This window comes from Vicugna pacos, chromosome 11, assembly GCF_048564905.1.
Source record: "Vicugna pacos chromosome 11, VicPac4, whole genome shotgun sequence".
Lineage (NCBI taxonomy): Eukaryota > Metazoa > Chordata > Mammalia > Artiodactyla > Camelidae > Vicugna > Vicugna pacos.
In genome coordinates this window covers 51637719-51652579 of record NC_132997.1, presented here as the reverse complement: position 1 = coordinate 51652579, position 14861 = coordinate 51637719, and the positions used below count along the sequence as shown (strand labels likewise).

The following is a 14861-nucleotide window of genomic DNA, read 5'->3' as shown; positions in this document are numbered from 1 at the left end:
CTTGAGGAACTTCTGCAGGTGGCCCCCTAATCAGAGGCCATATTTCTAGTACTTCTTGGGCGTGTCAGCTGTATAATATAGCAGCTTTCCAGTCCTTTAGCTGTCTCTGTAAGGACCTCCATACTGCTTGGTGCATTTCTTTCCTGGAGGCCACTGCTACTAGAGATACTTTGGTCTCCATAAATCGATGCTTTAAAGATAATTTCACGAGGCAGTAGATAAACTTCCAACAGATGACAACTTTGTGCGATGCCTCACAGAAGCATTTTCAGGGCAAGCCAGAATCCAATGGGTGGCTTACTCCTGGATGTTTGGAAAGAATCTCCCAGTTGAACCCCTAAATGAATAACCTATCCGGGCCTTTTCTTGGGGAGGGAACACCCTTAAGGGTATCATTGAGTGAGATGGTTCTTAAAATCTTAGTGATCTTTTGTACTTTCCTTTTTATGAGGAGAACATGTTTCTGTGCTTGTGGGGACAATCCATCTTCATGAGAAATGACCTTCCTTCCAGATTCCAGCAGGAGACATGCATTGTTGTGACTCTACCTCCTTCATAGGGTGGTGGTACACTGAGTTCACCACTTTCTCATATTCTGTTTATATGGCTATAATGTGCTCAAGAGCACAGTTTAGAGAAGCTGGCTTCTAGCTATTAGGCTTCCAAGCCAAGAGTTTCGTCCTTTCACCTGTGTTATCTGTTGCTATGTAACAGGTTACCCCCAAACTAAATCTTAAAAGAGCAAGCATTGGCGGTTTCTGTGGGTTAGGAGTTGGGAACCAGCTTAGCATGATGGTTCTGGCCCAGGATCGTAAGAAATTGTGGTCAAAACATCAGCAAAGTCTACAGTCACCTGGGGTTTGAGAATCCACTCCCAGACTCTTTGTGGCTATTGGCAAGATACCTCAATCTCTCCCTATGTGGGTCTCTTTTGTCTCTTTTTAGAGCAGTGTGAGTCTCCTCATACCATGGCAGCTGGCTCCCCCTGAGGGAGTGATTCCAGAGAGAGGGCAAGGAGGACTCTGCAGTGCCTTTTATGACAGTCTCTGAAAGCACACACCATCACTCCTTCCTTATTCTGTTCCTTAGAAGCAAACCACTAAGCCCAGCCTATACTCAAGGGGACGGGAATCACACACACCCTACTGAATGGAGCAGTAAGAATCTGTGGATAGATCTTAAAACCGCCTCACCTCCAACAGAAGGTGAAACCAGATCAACAAGGGGCGGGGGTAGGTTAAAACTAGATGATATACTGAGAGAGGTGGTGTTACTAAAAACAATTCTCTAAGATGTGCATCAGCAAACAAAAAAAGACTCCCCATGGCCACCTGCCTGTTTTGAGAGGGGTGATGAGAAAAGGCAGTTCCCGGGAGGATGTATCTATACGTTTGCCTGATGTATACTACCAGTGGTCCAGGGATGCTTTTTGCAAGTCCTTGGCTTGGGATCTCTAAGGCTCGATACCATTTACTCGTTATCTCCTTTAGCCAGGAATTGACAAAGGGAAGTGAATCCTTCTAGTTGAGCCACGTAAGTGGACTTTGAATCAGAGTTGTCAAGCAAAGGGAGCAAATGTGTATTAGATGTTGGTTACTGGGCTGAAGAAAAGCCAACCGTTTAGATTCAGGGTGAAATAGCTGATAGCATCCGGAAGCCAGGTGTGTGCCAGAGTCCATGCTTAGCACCTGCTCTTGCCAACCATACCAGCTGAAGCAGACTTGGGTCGGGTGTCACCCAAGAAGCTGCTCGATAAAGTAGGGGACATCTGGGAATTAGAAACACCTGTCTGTGCTTGATTGTTCAGGTTAACTGTGTGCTCACCTCATCCTGAGCTTTCTGATGGAAATGAGGTCTTAAAGAGAACCAGCCGTATCTTCACTCTGGAGAGAAACTTAGATGAGGCTTGTCAGTTCAGCACCTTCTTAGTGAATGTCTGCTCTGTGTTTCTGGCACCTGTGTGCAACCAAGCTTTGGAGAGTTCAGACATCTTAAGGATGTAAATTCTTGTTTAACTTTATACTCCACCTTTTGCACTTACCTATAGCTGTGCTTGCTTTAGAGTATACTTGAGTAAAAAGCATTGCTGCTGAAGCAGCTATTTTAAAAAAAGTACTTCTCCCAGAAGTAAGGAACTCATCTTTAAAGCACCTTCAAATGAATTTGTTTCCTTCTAATTTTTTTCATAACAGTCGGTCTTTTATATTTGCTGTTGGCTTACCAGCTCTTTGGATCTCTGAGACCTTACCTTCCCAATTCAAACATTTCCATTAGAATGCAACCTGCTAGACATTTGAGCTTTCACCCCAGAGGCTTTCATTTGGCCAATGCATATTGACTCCCTGCTTTGAATCAAGGCACCTGGTGTAAGGGGCTCATCGTGTTGGCAGCAGTATCCCAGAAATGGAATCTTTTTCCATTGTCCCTGTCTTGGAGACTTGATGGGGATTAGGTATCTTGGCTGCTTGAAACCAAGGCCCTCAGCTCTTTGCATTCCCCTCTAGACAGGAGGCCCACTGCTTTTCTTTACCTGGGTCAGAACTTTCCCCTCTTGGCATGTTTCTCTACCACATGCATATGGGCAGCTATTTATTATCTGCGAAACCCAATCTCTTACCCACCCATGACATCTGAGAGGAAGGAGTATTTGTTTTAAAGAAGCACTGTTTCTTTGGGAGGGCAATTTCTATCTGGACTTTGAAAGGGGCATAGTTACTGTGCATTACCACCCCCCACTACCACGAAATTCTTTCCCTCTCTCTTTTAATAAAAGGTGGCATTAGACTTTGAGGCAGTTGGGTCCCAGTTCTTTAGAATGCTTATCCCCCCAGCAGCATTTCCTGTTCTAGCCATGTTTTCCAGGTGACTATTGGAGTTTCCCTGAGGCTGGCTCACAAATGTTTCTCACTGCAGACTAAGGGTGATTGGTACACACTTGATTTTTCAATCATTCATGTCACCTTTCCCACGCTATGGAAATTACGTTTCTCTCTCTAGGCTGGTCCTGGAAAATTGATACCTTTTGGCAAAGCTTAGATTTAGGAGAAGTCTTTTCAAGTCCTTGTTCAGGTGGTCTGTGGTTTTCTCTTTGCTTCCTCTGCCTGCAACCCTGGCAGATCATACTGTTTGGATCCCAAATAGAAAATAGTAGTGAGATGAAACACATTCCTGGGGTATTTAAACTCTTACTCTGCCACCTTTCTAAGAGTGGGAGGCTGGCAGAGAGATGCTGCAATGCTTGATAATCATTTGGCCACATTGGAATTTCCAAAGGGAGCTCTTGCTGGTGCTTAAAACCAAAATTCCCGGACATCTGAGTTTCCATGAATGTAGCACAGGTTGCCCCAATGTACCTTCTTCCTCTCCATCTTAATCTTTAAAAACAAAAACCCAGGCCCAGGCCAAGGGTAATTTTTACTTGAAACCAGGAGACTAGGGGAGGAACACTAGCAACAAGGGACAAGCTGTGTGGGTGAGCCATCCTGCTCCTGCTGTCTGTTCCCATCACTGAGGACTGTGAGCCAGTGCCTTTCCTTCACCCGGAGATGGAGCCTATCTCTTTCCACCTGGGTGAGGAGACCCTCTGCTACCCAGGGGTAAACCTTAAAGAGGGTGTCTCGGAGAGCCCAGAAGACACTCATATATTTGGGTGTCCATTTTAAGCATCTTTAAAATATTTTATATATTAAAAAAATGCCCTTCCCTGTTTTCATGCCACCAGTGGCCCAGTTCCATCCAGTCTGAGTGGAAAAGCAGAGACTGCCAGTACTTTCCTTGGTCTTCCCTTCATCTCCCTTGATGTGAGTGTCCCCTGACCCCTCCCATCCATTTCATTGTAGTGGATGGAGAGCAGAGGGCACCATGCAGTCCTGAGTGATTCCGTGATCAGGTTTTTGTTTTTCTGTGTTTCCAAACCAGCAAGTGTTTGGAAATTAGGGGGAAAAAAAATTAAATTCTCACCAACGGTTGCTGTTACAGTTAAATCAATAAAGATCTTGAGTATCACCTTGGTGTTTTAATTTTTTTTTTTTTTAATTTCAGGTGAAGTCCTGTTGACACATTTTGGGCATCTTGGCTGGTAAGGGAGAGGGGCAGAGGCAGTTGGCAGCTTCATGTGTCACTTCTCAGGACTCAGAGCACTCTGTCCCCCTGGCTCTATCTCTGCAAGGAGGTGATATTTCCCTTCCCTCAGGAGTTTGGAGGTGAACATGTTCCTACTGGGGCTGGGTGCACCCAAGGTCCTCCTCTAGGTGCCAGCCTGGGGAAGCCCAAACAACAGCTTTCCTCAAGAGGGCTGCCTCTGCCTCTCAGGAGCACGTGTTTGAAATCCATCATATCTGACATCTTAAAGCATACTGTGCTGCATGAGCATCAGATTCCTTGCTATTATTAATCCAGTGAGGCTCCCGTATTAGTATTGAGAGCAAGAATCCTGTCCTTTCATGTTTTAGATGTTATAAACAGATCCACAGAACAAAAAACAGTATAGACGGTTAGGGCACAGGCTTTGGGGTAAGACAGACTTGAATTCCCACTGTGCCACTTAGTAGCAGCCACGTCCTCTCCAACAGGATTCTCGATAATCTGTCTAACCTTCAGTTTCCTTCTCTAAAAGAGGGTTAAGGTAAGTACATCTTAGGTGGTTTTGACGCTCAGATAAGATCGTGGAAAGGACAACCTAGTGGCAGGGATGTGAAGAGCTCAGTAACAGCTCAGTTGGTGTGACAAGCAGAGGTCAGTTAACTGGGTCTGCTTCTCCCGAGAGTGTGCAAGTTTGAGAGTGGAACAGGCTTGTGTGACCTCTAGAAGGACTTAAGAATCTCTTCAAGGGAAGACAGGGCCAAATAATTTTGAAAGAACTTTCATACATCCTTTACTCTGCCCCAAAGGCAAATAGGATATCAACTTCAAAGACTATTTAGAATAGAGGGATAAGGCTTTTACTGCTAATCAAAGACGATACTATATAAGATGGAGATTAACCCCTGACTGGTGCTGCTATGTGGGTCACCACCACTTCCCACCTCTTGTGTATTTCGGCTTTCATCTTTCCTCCGCTCCTCCCTATGCCAGGCCCACCCACTTCCCCAGCCAAGGAGAGTAATGCATCTAATTTCCCCTACTCGGCTACTGACTTTGGACTGCTATAGGAACAGTGGAAGGAGACCTTTGCCTTAAGAGCAAGTTAAAGTACCTCTGACTGTTCTCTGAGAGCCCCTTCCTGGCCCCTAGGTTAGGGTCGGACTCAGTTTTCAAAAGCACTGATACCTTGGACTTTGTAACAAAGCCTGCACCAGCTTGCAGGGTCCAGAGCACAGAGCTGTGTTGCTAGGCTCAGCCCCAAATACTTCCGGCCAGACAGCCGAATGCCCCTGCTGCTGACACATCACACACTGAGCTTTCAGCGGGAGTCAGCAAAATGTCCTTTCACTCCTTTGTGCCTGTGTCTTCTGCTTGATAAGAGGCAACGTCCTGTCGTCAGTGGGGTTTGTTCTCTGAGTCACTAGAGCTGCTAACTGTAAACACTCCCACAAGCTGTAGCCACAAATAGCTTGACCTTTCGCTTTCCTGGCCCCAGCCACAGAGGGACAAGTTGGGCACCCAGTTAGTAAAGAGGATGCTGTAAAGCCCTGGGATGGGATTTTTACTCCCAAGAACTTCAGTTTGGTAGTGGAATTGGGATTCAAATGACCCAGAGCTAAGGGAGTAAAAACCCCCAGAGGTTATTAAGGATGGTGCCCCTAGGGCTCTGTAGTCCTGAGCTTGGCTCTTGGCCCTGCCACTCCTAGCTGTGGGGTCAGGCCAGTAGGCCTCACTGGGGTCTCATTTAGGAAAGGATGGGACAAAAGCTGATCTCACAAGGCCTCCCCAACTCAACTGTTCTCTAAGCAGAGTCAAAAGCAGGATCCTATTGTGATTCTGAATTGTGGTGAGGGCAGGTTATTTCCACTTCAGGGAATGAGCACTAGATCAGGACATAGGTTTTTCAAGCCCAGGCCTGGCTGTAGCCTAGCCAACCCCTGCCTGGGCCAGGATTACTACCTTGACTCAACCAAGTCAAGTCTGAGTCACCGCTAAACTCAACAAGTGTTCCCACACGACTGGAATCATTTTCCTAAGGTTAGAACATTAGTTGACGGGCTTCCTAGGAAAGCAGGGTAGGTTCACTGTGGACTGACATTCCCAATAAAATGGCCCCCTCGCCCTGCCAAACCAAAAAAATACAGCCCCTGTTTTGGCAGTGCTCAGTGAGGCCAGCTGGTAAGAGAAAAGCAAAACCGATGCCTTTGGGGCTTTTTCATCCAGAAGGCGGAGATGTGTGCTCAGGTGTTTTGGTGGTAGAACTTCCTACAAGAAAGCCTGGGTTCCTTTTGCTGTGCTATTATGTGGAACCTGAAATTAACCCTGAGCAACAAAAGAGCTGATAAAGGTTAGATAAAGGGGATATGGCAGGGCCTCAGCTGAGCAGGCTTCATGAGACTTGGAGATGGGGATAAGCCCAGAAGACAGTCTGTGGCTGAAAGCTCATGGCTCTTCTGAGCCTATCAAAGAGCATTTAACAGAAATGCATTAGGATCCACCTGCTTTCATTTCACAAGACAAGGCTGAGCAGTGAATTACTCATCTGAGGTCACACAGCTCAGTGGCTGAGCTGAGACTATAGCCCGATTCTCCTACAACCCGGGGCAGGGCCTTCACCCCTATGGATAGGAAGCTCAGGGGCCTCCTTAATAGCACGCATTGACAGATTGAGGTGAACTGTCACCAACTTTAATAGACTCGGATGGTGTCTGCCAAAGCAGACTGACTTGGAGATGCCCTTGGGCTCCAGGTTCTGTAGTCCATTGTGGCCAGTTCTCTTGGATGAGTTCCTGCCTTGCCCTTCAAAGGCACCAGCTGGCCTAGGAGGACTATACAATGGCTGTATTGTTTGTACAACTCATTAGCAGAGATCCACTCCAGAGAGCCTCTGGACAAGATTGCTACAGGCCAGCCAGAAGTTGCAGGAGCTCCCCTACTCAGCCTGAGGCAACCAGAGCCAACTGTTTTTAATTTCACCTAGTGATACTTAATCTTGGTGGGGGCGGAGGGGTGGTTTATGTTAAAGGCCACTTCTGACAATACACAGAAGTTACGGACAACCTTGTCCCACCTCACCAATAAATGCACATATGCTCCAACTCCTGCATACAATTTCCAGGGCTTCACATGTTGAAAACAGTCAGCTAATGGACTCTTGCACTGACTGGTGCTTTCACACACCACTGTCTGTTCAGCAAAGAGAATACCCAACAAGCCTGCTTCACAGTTTTTCTCCTCCCTCTCCTCTGTGCTCAGCCAGACTCCACAGAGCCTTTATGCTCACGGCAGCAGCCCTTCCTCCTTAGATCTGATGGACAGAGCAACTTTTCCCCCTCTTTGTTTCTCCTCATAGCATTAGATGGCTATCATGTCTTCCAGGAGCTTCCCAGCCTTCCAGGGTATGGGCAAATCCAGCACACCTGCAGGAGCTCCTCACAGGCACCCACATTCTTCCACGATCATGTCTTTATGATGGTCTAGAAGGACTCTACCATTGTCCATGTACAGCATACTCAAGGGCCTGGTCTTCACTGGGGCACAGCAGGTGGAAGGTACCCTGTAGGGTTGGTACCGTTTCAGCAGACTCTGTGAAAGGGAGGAGATGAGAGTCAATTCACATCCCAGTAGTCAGGTCAGAACAGTGTCATTTCTGGGTAAAGGGGGAGAAAGTTACAGAGAGTTAAAATTAGTTTCTGGGTGCAAAAGTAGAAGAAAATTCTTTTCGTAGAGGAGTCAGAATGCCAATACATCATCAACTCTCACATCTAAAATAACTTTTTTTTTAAACAGTCTTTAAACAGAAGATTCTAAAAGCTGTATATGAGTAGAGCAGTAGCTAATTTATCTGTTCTCATATTGTTCTAGTCTAGAGTGAATACCAGCTTTAAAAACATTCCAAGAAACTCCTGGTTTAGTTCCAGAAATACGAAGCAGAAGAGAGTCATGTGAAAATTCTTGTGGGATTTGCTTTGTTGCCCAGAGAAAGGCAAACAGAGTCAACGGGAGAAAAGGTAACAAGCCCTTGGCATTCTGGTACTAGGCCTGTCCCTGTGGTCCAGTGGTGGCTTTTCAGATCAGTGTCAGTTCTGGTGACTGGGACCATTGGGTCTCTGTAGTTCCCTGTGGTTATACTACAGGTAGGCTGCAGCAGCGAAGTGGGGCCTGGGGGAGGCTCAGGAGGGCCTGTGCCCAGGAGGGGGTCCTCTAGGGCGCTGGTTCCCCCCACTGCCTCCCTCACATGTGCTCAGCTCAAATGTTCTCTAGAGCCTCTGAATCCCGCCTGAGGCTTGGCATGGAGGATGTACTACAGGTCCAAGAGATTCTCTAGGCTTCATGGAGTAAAATAAAAACACTTTGGTCCCATATGACCTTTGAGAGCAGGGCAAGACCACCATATTAGGCGCTATTCTTGGCTTTCTTCATCTCATTCTACCATTCATCCCCCTCCACCACCTTTCTAGACCATAGGCTGATTAGTGGCACCTAGTGGTAGCCTCTGGCTTTAACTACTTCTGCAAAACAGGGGGTCCAACTCCTGTTTTTAAGCAGCAAAAGTACAGTGGCTGGAACAGTAGTATCTCTACTTTGCCTCATAAACATGGCCCCCATTGCATCAATGAATTCTAGACTTCTAGTAATAACAACACAACATCATGCCTGTTATCTGCTAACTATGACATATGCAGTTTGCATATCAAACTCATACAACCCTACATCAGCCCTATAAAACAGGACATTGCCATCTCCATTTTACAGGTGGGAAAACTGAAGCTCAGAGACAGTAAGCAACTTGATCAGTATCACACAGCTAATGAGTAAGAATCAAACCTAGGCCTTTCTGTCCCCAAACTCCAGATTCTGAACTTCCTTTCCTAGAATATCAGCACTGGGGAGGAGCTGAGACCCTCTAGTCTACGTGCTCCACCCATAATTTTATGAAATGAAGAAAAAGTCCCTCAAGGCTACCTGACAGGGCATGACTCCACCTAGACTCTTTGAGGATGTTATCACTGGTCAGCTCTACGTCCTTAAAGCCCAGCAAGGACTTGGCACATTGTAGGTGCTTGAATAACCGTGCATGTGAACCTAGTAACTTAACAGCAAAACTGGAGTCCTGTCCCCCTGATCTGGTGGCAAGGCCACTTCTCCCCTACAGCCTACCGCCTCCCCAGGCCTTGGCATCACACCTGGATGTATGCGTGGTTGGTCGGATGGAACTCCTCCCCTACGGGGTTAGGACACTCGCCCTCGCAGCGATAAGCATTGTACTGCTTAGGGTAGATGATCCAGGAGCCCCATCCAATCAGATTGAAGTCCACCTGGAACTTGACCTTCCGACACAGTTGGCTTCTGTCCTGCAAGTGATATCGACGGTGCCTTCTGCCCCTCTCCTGGAAAAGCTGTCCCTCCTGGACCCGCCAGGAGCTCTGAGCTTCCCACAGCAGGGTGGAGCCCCCCAGCCGCCTCTGCTCTGGGGAGAGGTTGGAGTAGAGCATGAGGACCACGTCGGTGACAGGTGGTGTGGGAGGCCGCCGCCAACACTCCCCAGCCAAACTGGACATCTGCTCCCCAAGCTCCCTAGGGTGCTTCAGCCACTTGGAGATTGGCCTGGTCACTTCCAGGACCATGCTGCCTGAGGAAAAGGTAATCTGGGACAGAGTAACAGTGAATAGGTCCATTCGAAGACGTTCCAGGCAGTCGGGTGGGTCCTGATCCTTGTCCAGCTTCGGCTGGTGGAAAATCTCAATGGACAGTGGGACATCAGGAGGAAGGGCCACAGGGCTGGACAGCTGTAGCCGGAGCTCAGCCCACGCCAGATCCTCTTCTTGGCCCAGGAAGGAGAAGTCAAAAGCAAAGGTCCAGTTCTGCCCATCCACATCCACATCTGGGTAGGAAAAAACCAGGAAGAAAGCAAGCTGAGTGAGGGCCTCCTGCAGCCTCAGTCAGTGTAGCAACAATCATAGCTCATGACTGAGCCCTTACCTAGTATGAATCATCTCTCTTAACCCTCACTCCAACCCTATGAGCTGGGAAAGTTATCAAACCCATATTACAGATGAGGAAAATTGAGACTCAAAGGTTAAATTACCTGCCCAAGGTGTCATTCTTGGAAGGAGGCAAAACCAAAAATAAGCCCAAATGCAAAGCCCAACCCCCAAATCACTGTTCTGCAGCCCCCTACTCAAGACACCCAGAGAACAATTGGTAAAAATTGGATGAGTTGGATGAGTTGTAGAAACTCTCTCCTCTCACACATGCAGTCTAAGGCCAAACCCTGCGCTTTCTGACCAAAACCCTGTGCTTCCACTGACCCTGTGGCCCTGGAGCAAGTCATCTTTCCAGGCTCTGTCTTCTCATTGGAAAGGTTGGCCTGTTTCATAGGCACAATGAGGTTGATACGCAGATCATGGACAGAGTAAGAGCTCCCAGGAAGGCACAGGCAATAGAAGCCAAAGACTGGCCACCATTTTCCCAACCAATTCCTAAAGACTGAGGGAGACACCTGAAGAGTTCTTGGCATACTTACAAATAGGTTTCTAAAGACATTCTAAGCTTGACTATGCACTGAGCTCGCACTTTCCCACCCAGTGGTCTCTCCTACCTGCCTGCAGTGTGCTCACCCCTCCCACCCCAGGTCATCCACACACCTGGGGCAGACAGCAATCACACACCCAACACAATGAAATCCAAACCGGATGAAAAGGAATGGAGAAGTACATTCCATTTATTTTAGTCCTGGACTAATTTGGTCTGATGTCTGAAAATGGCACGTATTTGTGGATTTGGGGGTCATCTAAAAATGATCTGTAATTTTTTTCAAGCCCAGTTTCTTCTTTGCAATGGAAGTGGTAATGCCCTACCCTTCCCTGCATTATCACAAGGGCCCAGGGAAATAAAGATGTTTGAAGGTCTATTGCTAAATAAAAGGTAGAAGTTATTCATTAGAAATAAAAACAGTAACCCTTTCGTGAATCACTCCTGAAGGTAATGACAATCTCCGAATTAGGTCCACTCTGAGGAGACCACATAACAGTTTATTTTTTTATTGTCTCATAGAACATCTTCTGTCAGATAGTAAGTGAATTTCTCTGGGAAGTCCAGCCTACATTAATTAGAAGGGGGTAATTCCCAGCTTCAACCTTCTGATAGCTTTCCCCTGCCCATCTCTAGATGCTCTTTTTCACTTAATTTCCACTTCCCTCCTCGTTAGCACCTGCAGGGGGCAATAACCGGCCACTGACTAGCAACTCCCCCAGAGGTGTGGGGAGGAGGCTGCCATTACCCACTAACCATTGCAGCACCACCTGGCCACCTGGGGATTAAGCGGGACATGTAGCAACTCCTGCCTACCTACACCAGGAGTTAAAATATATTATCTCAAGTATCCACAAATGGCCTCTTACGGAAAGCATTCCAGCTTAGTGGTTAAGAGCAGGGGCCTGGTGTCTCCTGTGATGGATCAAATTTTGCCATTTGCTGTTTCACACAGCAGCAAGCCTTTTCTGGGCCTTAGTTTCCCTGTTGGTAGGAGGGAGATGGCCCCAATATCCACCTCACAGGGCTACTGTAATCTACTGAAATAATGAGTGTAAAGTGCTTTGCCCAGCACAGCCACTAAAGTTCAATAAATGTTAGCCATCATCAACTGCCTCATTATTACCCAGATCCAAGTCAGAAATGAAGATGTCTAGGCAGTGAGGACCTGGACAGAGGAATTAGGTCATCTGTTACCAGCTTGGCAGTGTGTATGCAGGAGCAGTGTGTATGGAGGGGCAGGGAGGAGGTTGCTACCTTCTGCTGGAAGAGTCTGTGACCCTACAACCGCTTCTGCAGCCAAGGGCTCCCTGGGACACAGTGCTGACAAGTACTCTTAGATCCGGCCCTGGTTCATCTTAGAATAAGGGGAGGGGATCTAATCTTTGAGGGTCACTGATGCCTGATAAAAGCTAAGAATGCTCTCCCCAGAAAAAACTTCATATTCTACTTACACAATAAATGTGATTTGGGGGTGGTTAGAAGGAAGGGGTTTATGGACACCCCAAAACCCATCCATGCATTGAATGCAGACTTGACCACATGGGTCCCAGTGAAATCTTGACCCATTTCCAATTTTAAAGGAGGCAGTGGTGAGGCTTGTGACCTTGGGTTCCTTTCCCCTCAAATGGTGTTGAGTTAGCATTAGGGGCTCTGTAGAAAAGCAGGGTGGGCATGACACTGTGTTCCCACCCTACATTATTATAAATTATAAGGGTAAATACCTTTAACTGCTTCCCTCATGCCAAGTGTTTTACAAGCACTGTCTCTTTAAATCCTCCTCACTATTAACACCATTTTGAAGATGACAGAACTGAAGGTTGAAGGTGAAGATGGCTAAACAGTGACACAGATGGACACCTAATTTGGTTAGACTCCCAGTATTCATCAGTACTCATTTCTCCTTATCCTGTCCAGCTTACAAAGCAACCCAAGAGGGAAAGGAGCTGGTTTAGAACATCCCTTCTCCATCAGTCTCCCTCCAGGCCTGCTCTTTCTGCTTTAAAAAAAACAAGCCAAATTACAGTGTTAATGTGCGTAGGGATAAGGTATAGCTCAAGTGGTAGAGAGCCTGCCCAGCATGCACAGGGTCCTGGGTTCAATCTCCAGTACTGTCTCTAAAAATAAATAAGTAAAACTAATTACCCCCCCACACACAAAACAAACAATATGAATGTACTTAATGTCACTGTGCACATAACAAAATCTGCCATTTCACCCTTTTTGTGTGTATTATGCCACACACACAAATGAGGCAGAAAGCCAGGCCCTTTATTTCACAAGAGAATTTTAGAGACATCAACTGACACTCTAGGATACACGGGGAATTCATTGGAAAGTAGGGTTTGAGGAACCAGAATTCAGTTTTCCAGACTCCCAGAGACTGTTGAATCGCCACAGAGTTCCTCCAGAAGGAGGGAGTGAACCGGAAAAAATGCGCCTCCCCCTCTTTGCTCAGCCAGCTAGCCCCCACCCCCAACCTTCTGGTTTTTGGCGGACGGCCGAGCTCTCCAGCAATTTTCAAATAGCTCCGCCCTCCCCCCCAGCCCCCACCCCGTGTCCCTAGTCTAGCTAGTCCCCAGATGACCGTTCCTGAGAGGGTCACCGGCCCTGTGACCCCAGACGCGGCAGGCCAGGGAGCCAGGAGCCCCCACCCCAGATCACAAGGGGCTGGCGGGTGGGCAGTCAAATCAGATTATGGAATGTGTATTTCGCCCGAGCCCCGGGGAGGGCCGTCTGGCCCTGGTAGGCAGAAGGAGGCGCAGGGAAGCAGGGGCTACCCCGGACGTCAGGATGTGGATTGTGCGGGGCAGAGGAGCCCCATGAGAAGGGCTCCCACTTCTCAACATCTACCTGCGCCCCAGGACGCCCTGTCCCATCCTCATAGGCGATCTTTCCAAGGTCACGATGGGAGTGACCCCACTCTCTCCAAATCTAGGCCCCGACACAGTGTCACCCAGGACACTGACATTTCCTCAGCCTGGGATCGATGACCCAAGCCTGTCTCATTCTCGTTTTCGGGGCACCCCATCTCTAATCCCGGATCTCTGAACCTTAATTCCCGATGTTGCATGCTTGATACCCAGTTTTGAAGCTCACTCTCAGCCTGAGACACTCCCAAAGCCAGACCCTGGGTCCATTCACCCTCACTAGCGAAAAGGAAAAAATAAAATCGACAAAATAATTGTAATTGTAGCGATAATATTACTGTGCCTGGTTTTGTGCTGAGCGTTTTATGTGCCTTGTTCCTAGCTCTCGCCAGTTCTATAAGGGAGGTACTACTATCCCCATGCTACAGATGCGCAAACCGAGGCGCCCGGATATTAACAGTAGTTTAACAAAACCTCACAGATAAAGAAGCGGCATAATCAGGCTTCCACCCTATAATCCTGCGCTCTACTCACCCTAAACAAGACCAGAACGCAGAGGTCTAGGTCCAGCACACACCCGGGACGACAGAATCCCCTCCACCCACCAACACTGCGCCCCGAGCTAATATGCAGACCGAGATACCCGCAGACCCAGCCCCTCGACGTGCCCTCGGAGCGCGCGGCTACGTCCTCAACGGCGGCGTCCCCGGCAAGGAGCCGCAGCCCCCGCCGCACCGGCGCCCTTCCGGAGTCCAGGGGCCGGAGCGCCCAAGGCGCCCCTGGATGCCTGGCGGGGCGGGGCAGCCTACCTTGAGCCTGCAGGCTGCGGATGATGTCCGCCCGGGGCTGCGGCTCGCGGTACAGGCTCAGCATATACGCGAGAGGGGACGGCGACGAGGGCTGCCCCAACATGCGTAGGGGCACTGGGGCCACTGTCGTGGCACCTGCCTGGAGGAGAGCCCCCCAGGCGTACAGGAGGAACAGCGGCAGGCGGTGGGCATGCATGGTGCGCTAGCTGGGCCTGAAGCGGCGCCTCCGCCCCCTTATATCCTGAGCCTTCGCAGCCGCCCCGCCCCTGCCCTCCCTCCCAGGGGGAAGCTTTAACATCTCATAACTACCCTTCTCCGTCCCCAGAGGTGACCCCCCCAGGGGCCACCTGCTGGGGCCGGGTGAGACCAGAGCCTGGTAGGGAGGGGACCCGCCAAGCTGGAGGAGTTGTTAGGTCCGGGGATCGTCTGGTTTGCCCGGTCTGCGCACGCTGGCACTCTGCTACTCCAAGTACGAAAGGCTTTTTTCTGAGACACAGCAGGCTTGTCGCCAGCAAACTCCTAGGTCAGCATTATGGCTTCCTCCCTCTGCCCCTCCTGGGATCCC

The 14861-nt window shown here is 48.7% G+C and overlaps 1 protein-coding gene across 1 annotated transcript; it reads right to left on the bottom strand.

Annotated features, from left to right (window-relative positions):
- Nucleotides 1-7515: 7515 nt before the first annotated feature.
- Nucleotides 7516-14492, bottom strand: NODAL (nodal growth differentiation factor). The gene is made up of 3 exons (XM_006212877.4): nucleotides 14297-14492; nucleotides 9270-9967; nucleotides 7516-7668 (listed from the first exon to the last, which is right to left on the bottom strand). The coding sequence occupies exons 1-3, from the start codon at nucleotides 14490-14492 to the stop codon at nucleotides 7516-7518; spliced, it is 1047 nt and encodes a 348-aa protein (XP_006212939.2).
- Between the last annotated feature and the right edge of the window lie 369 nt (nucleotides 14493-14861).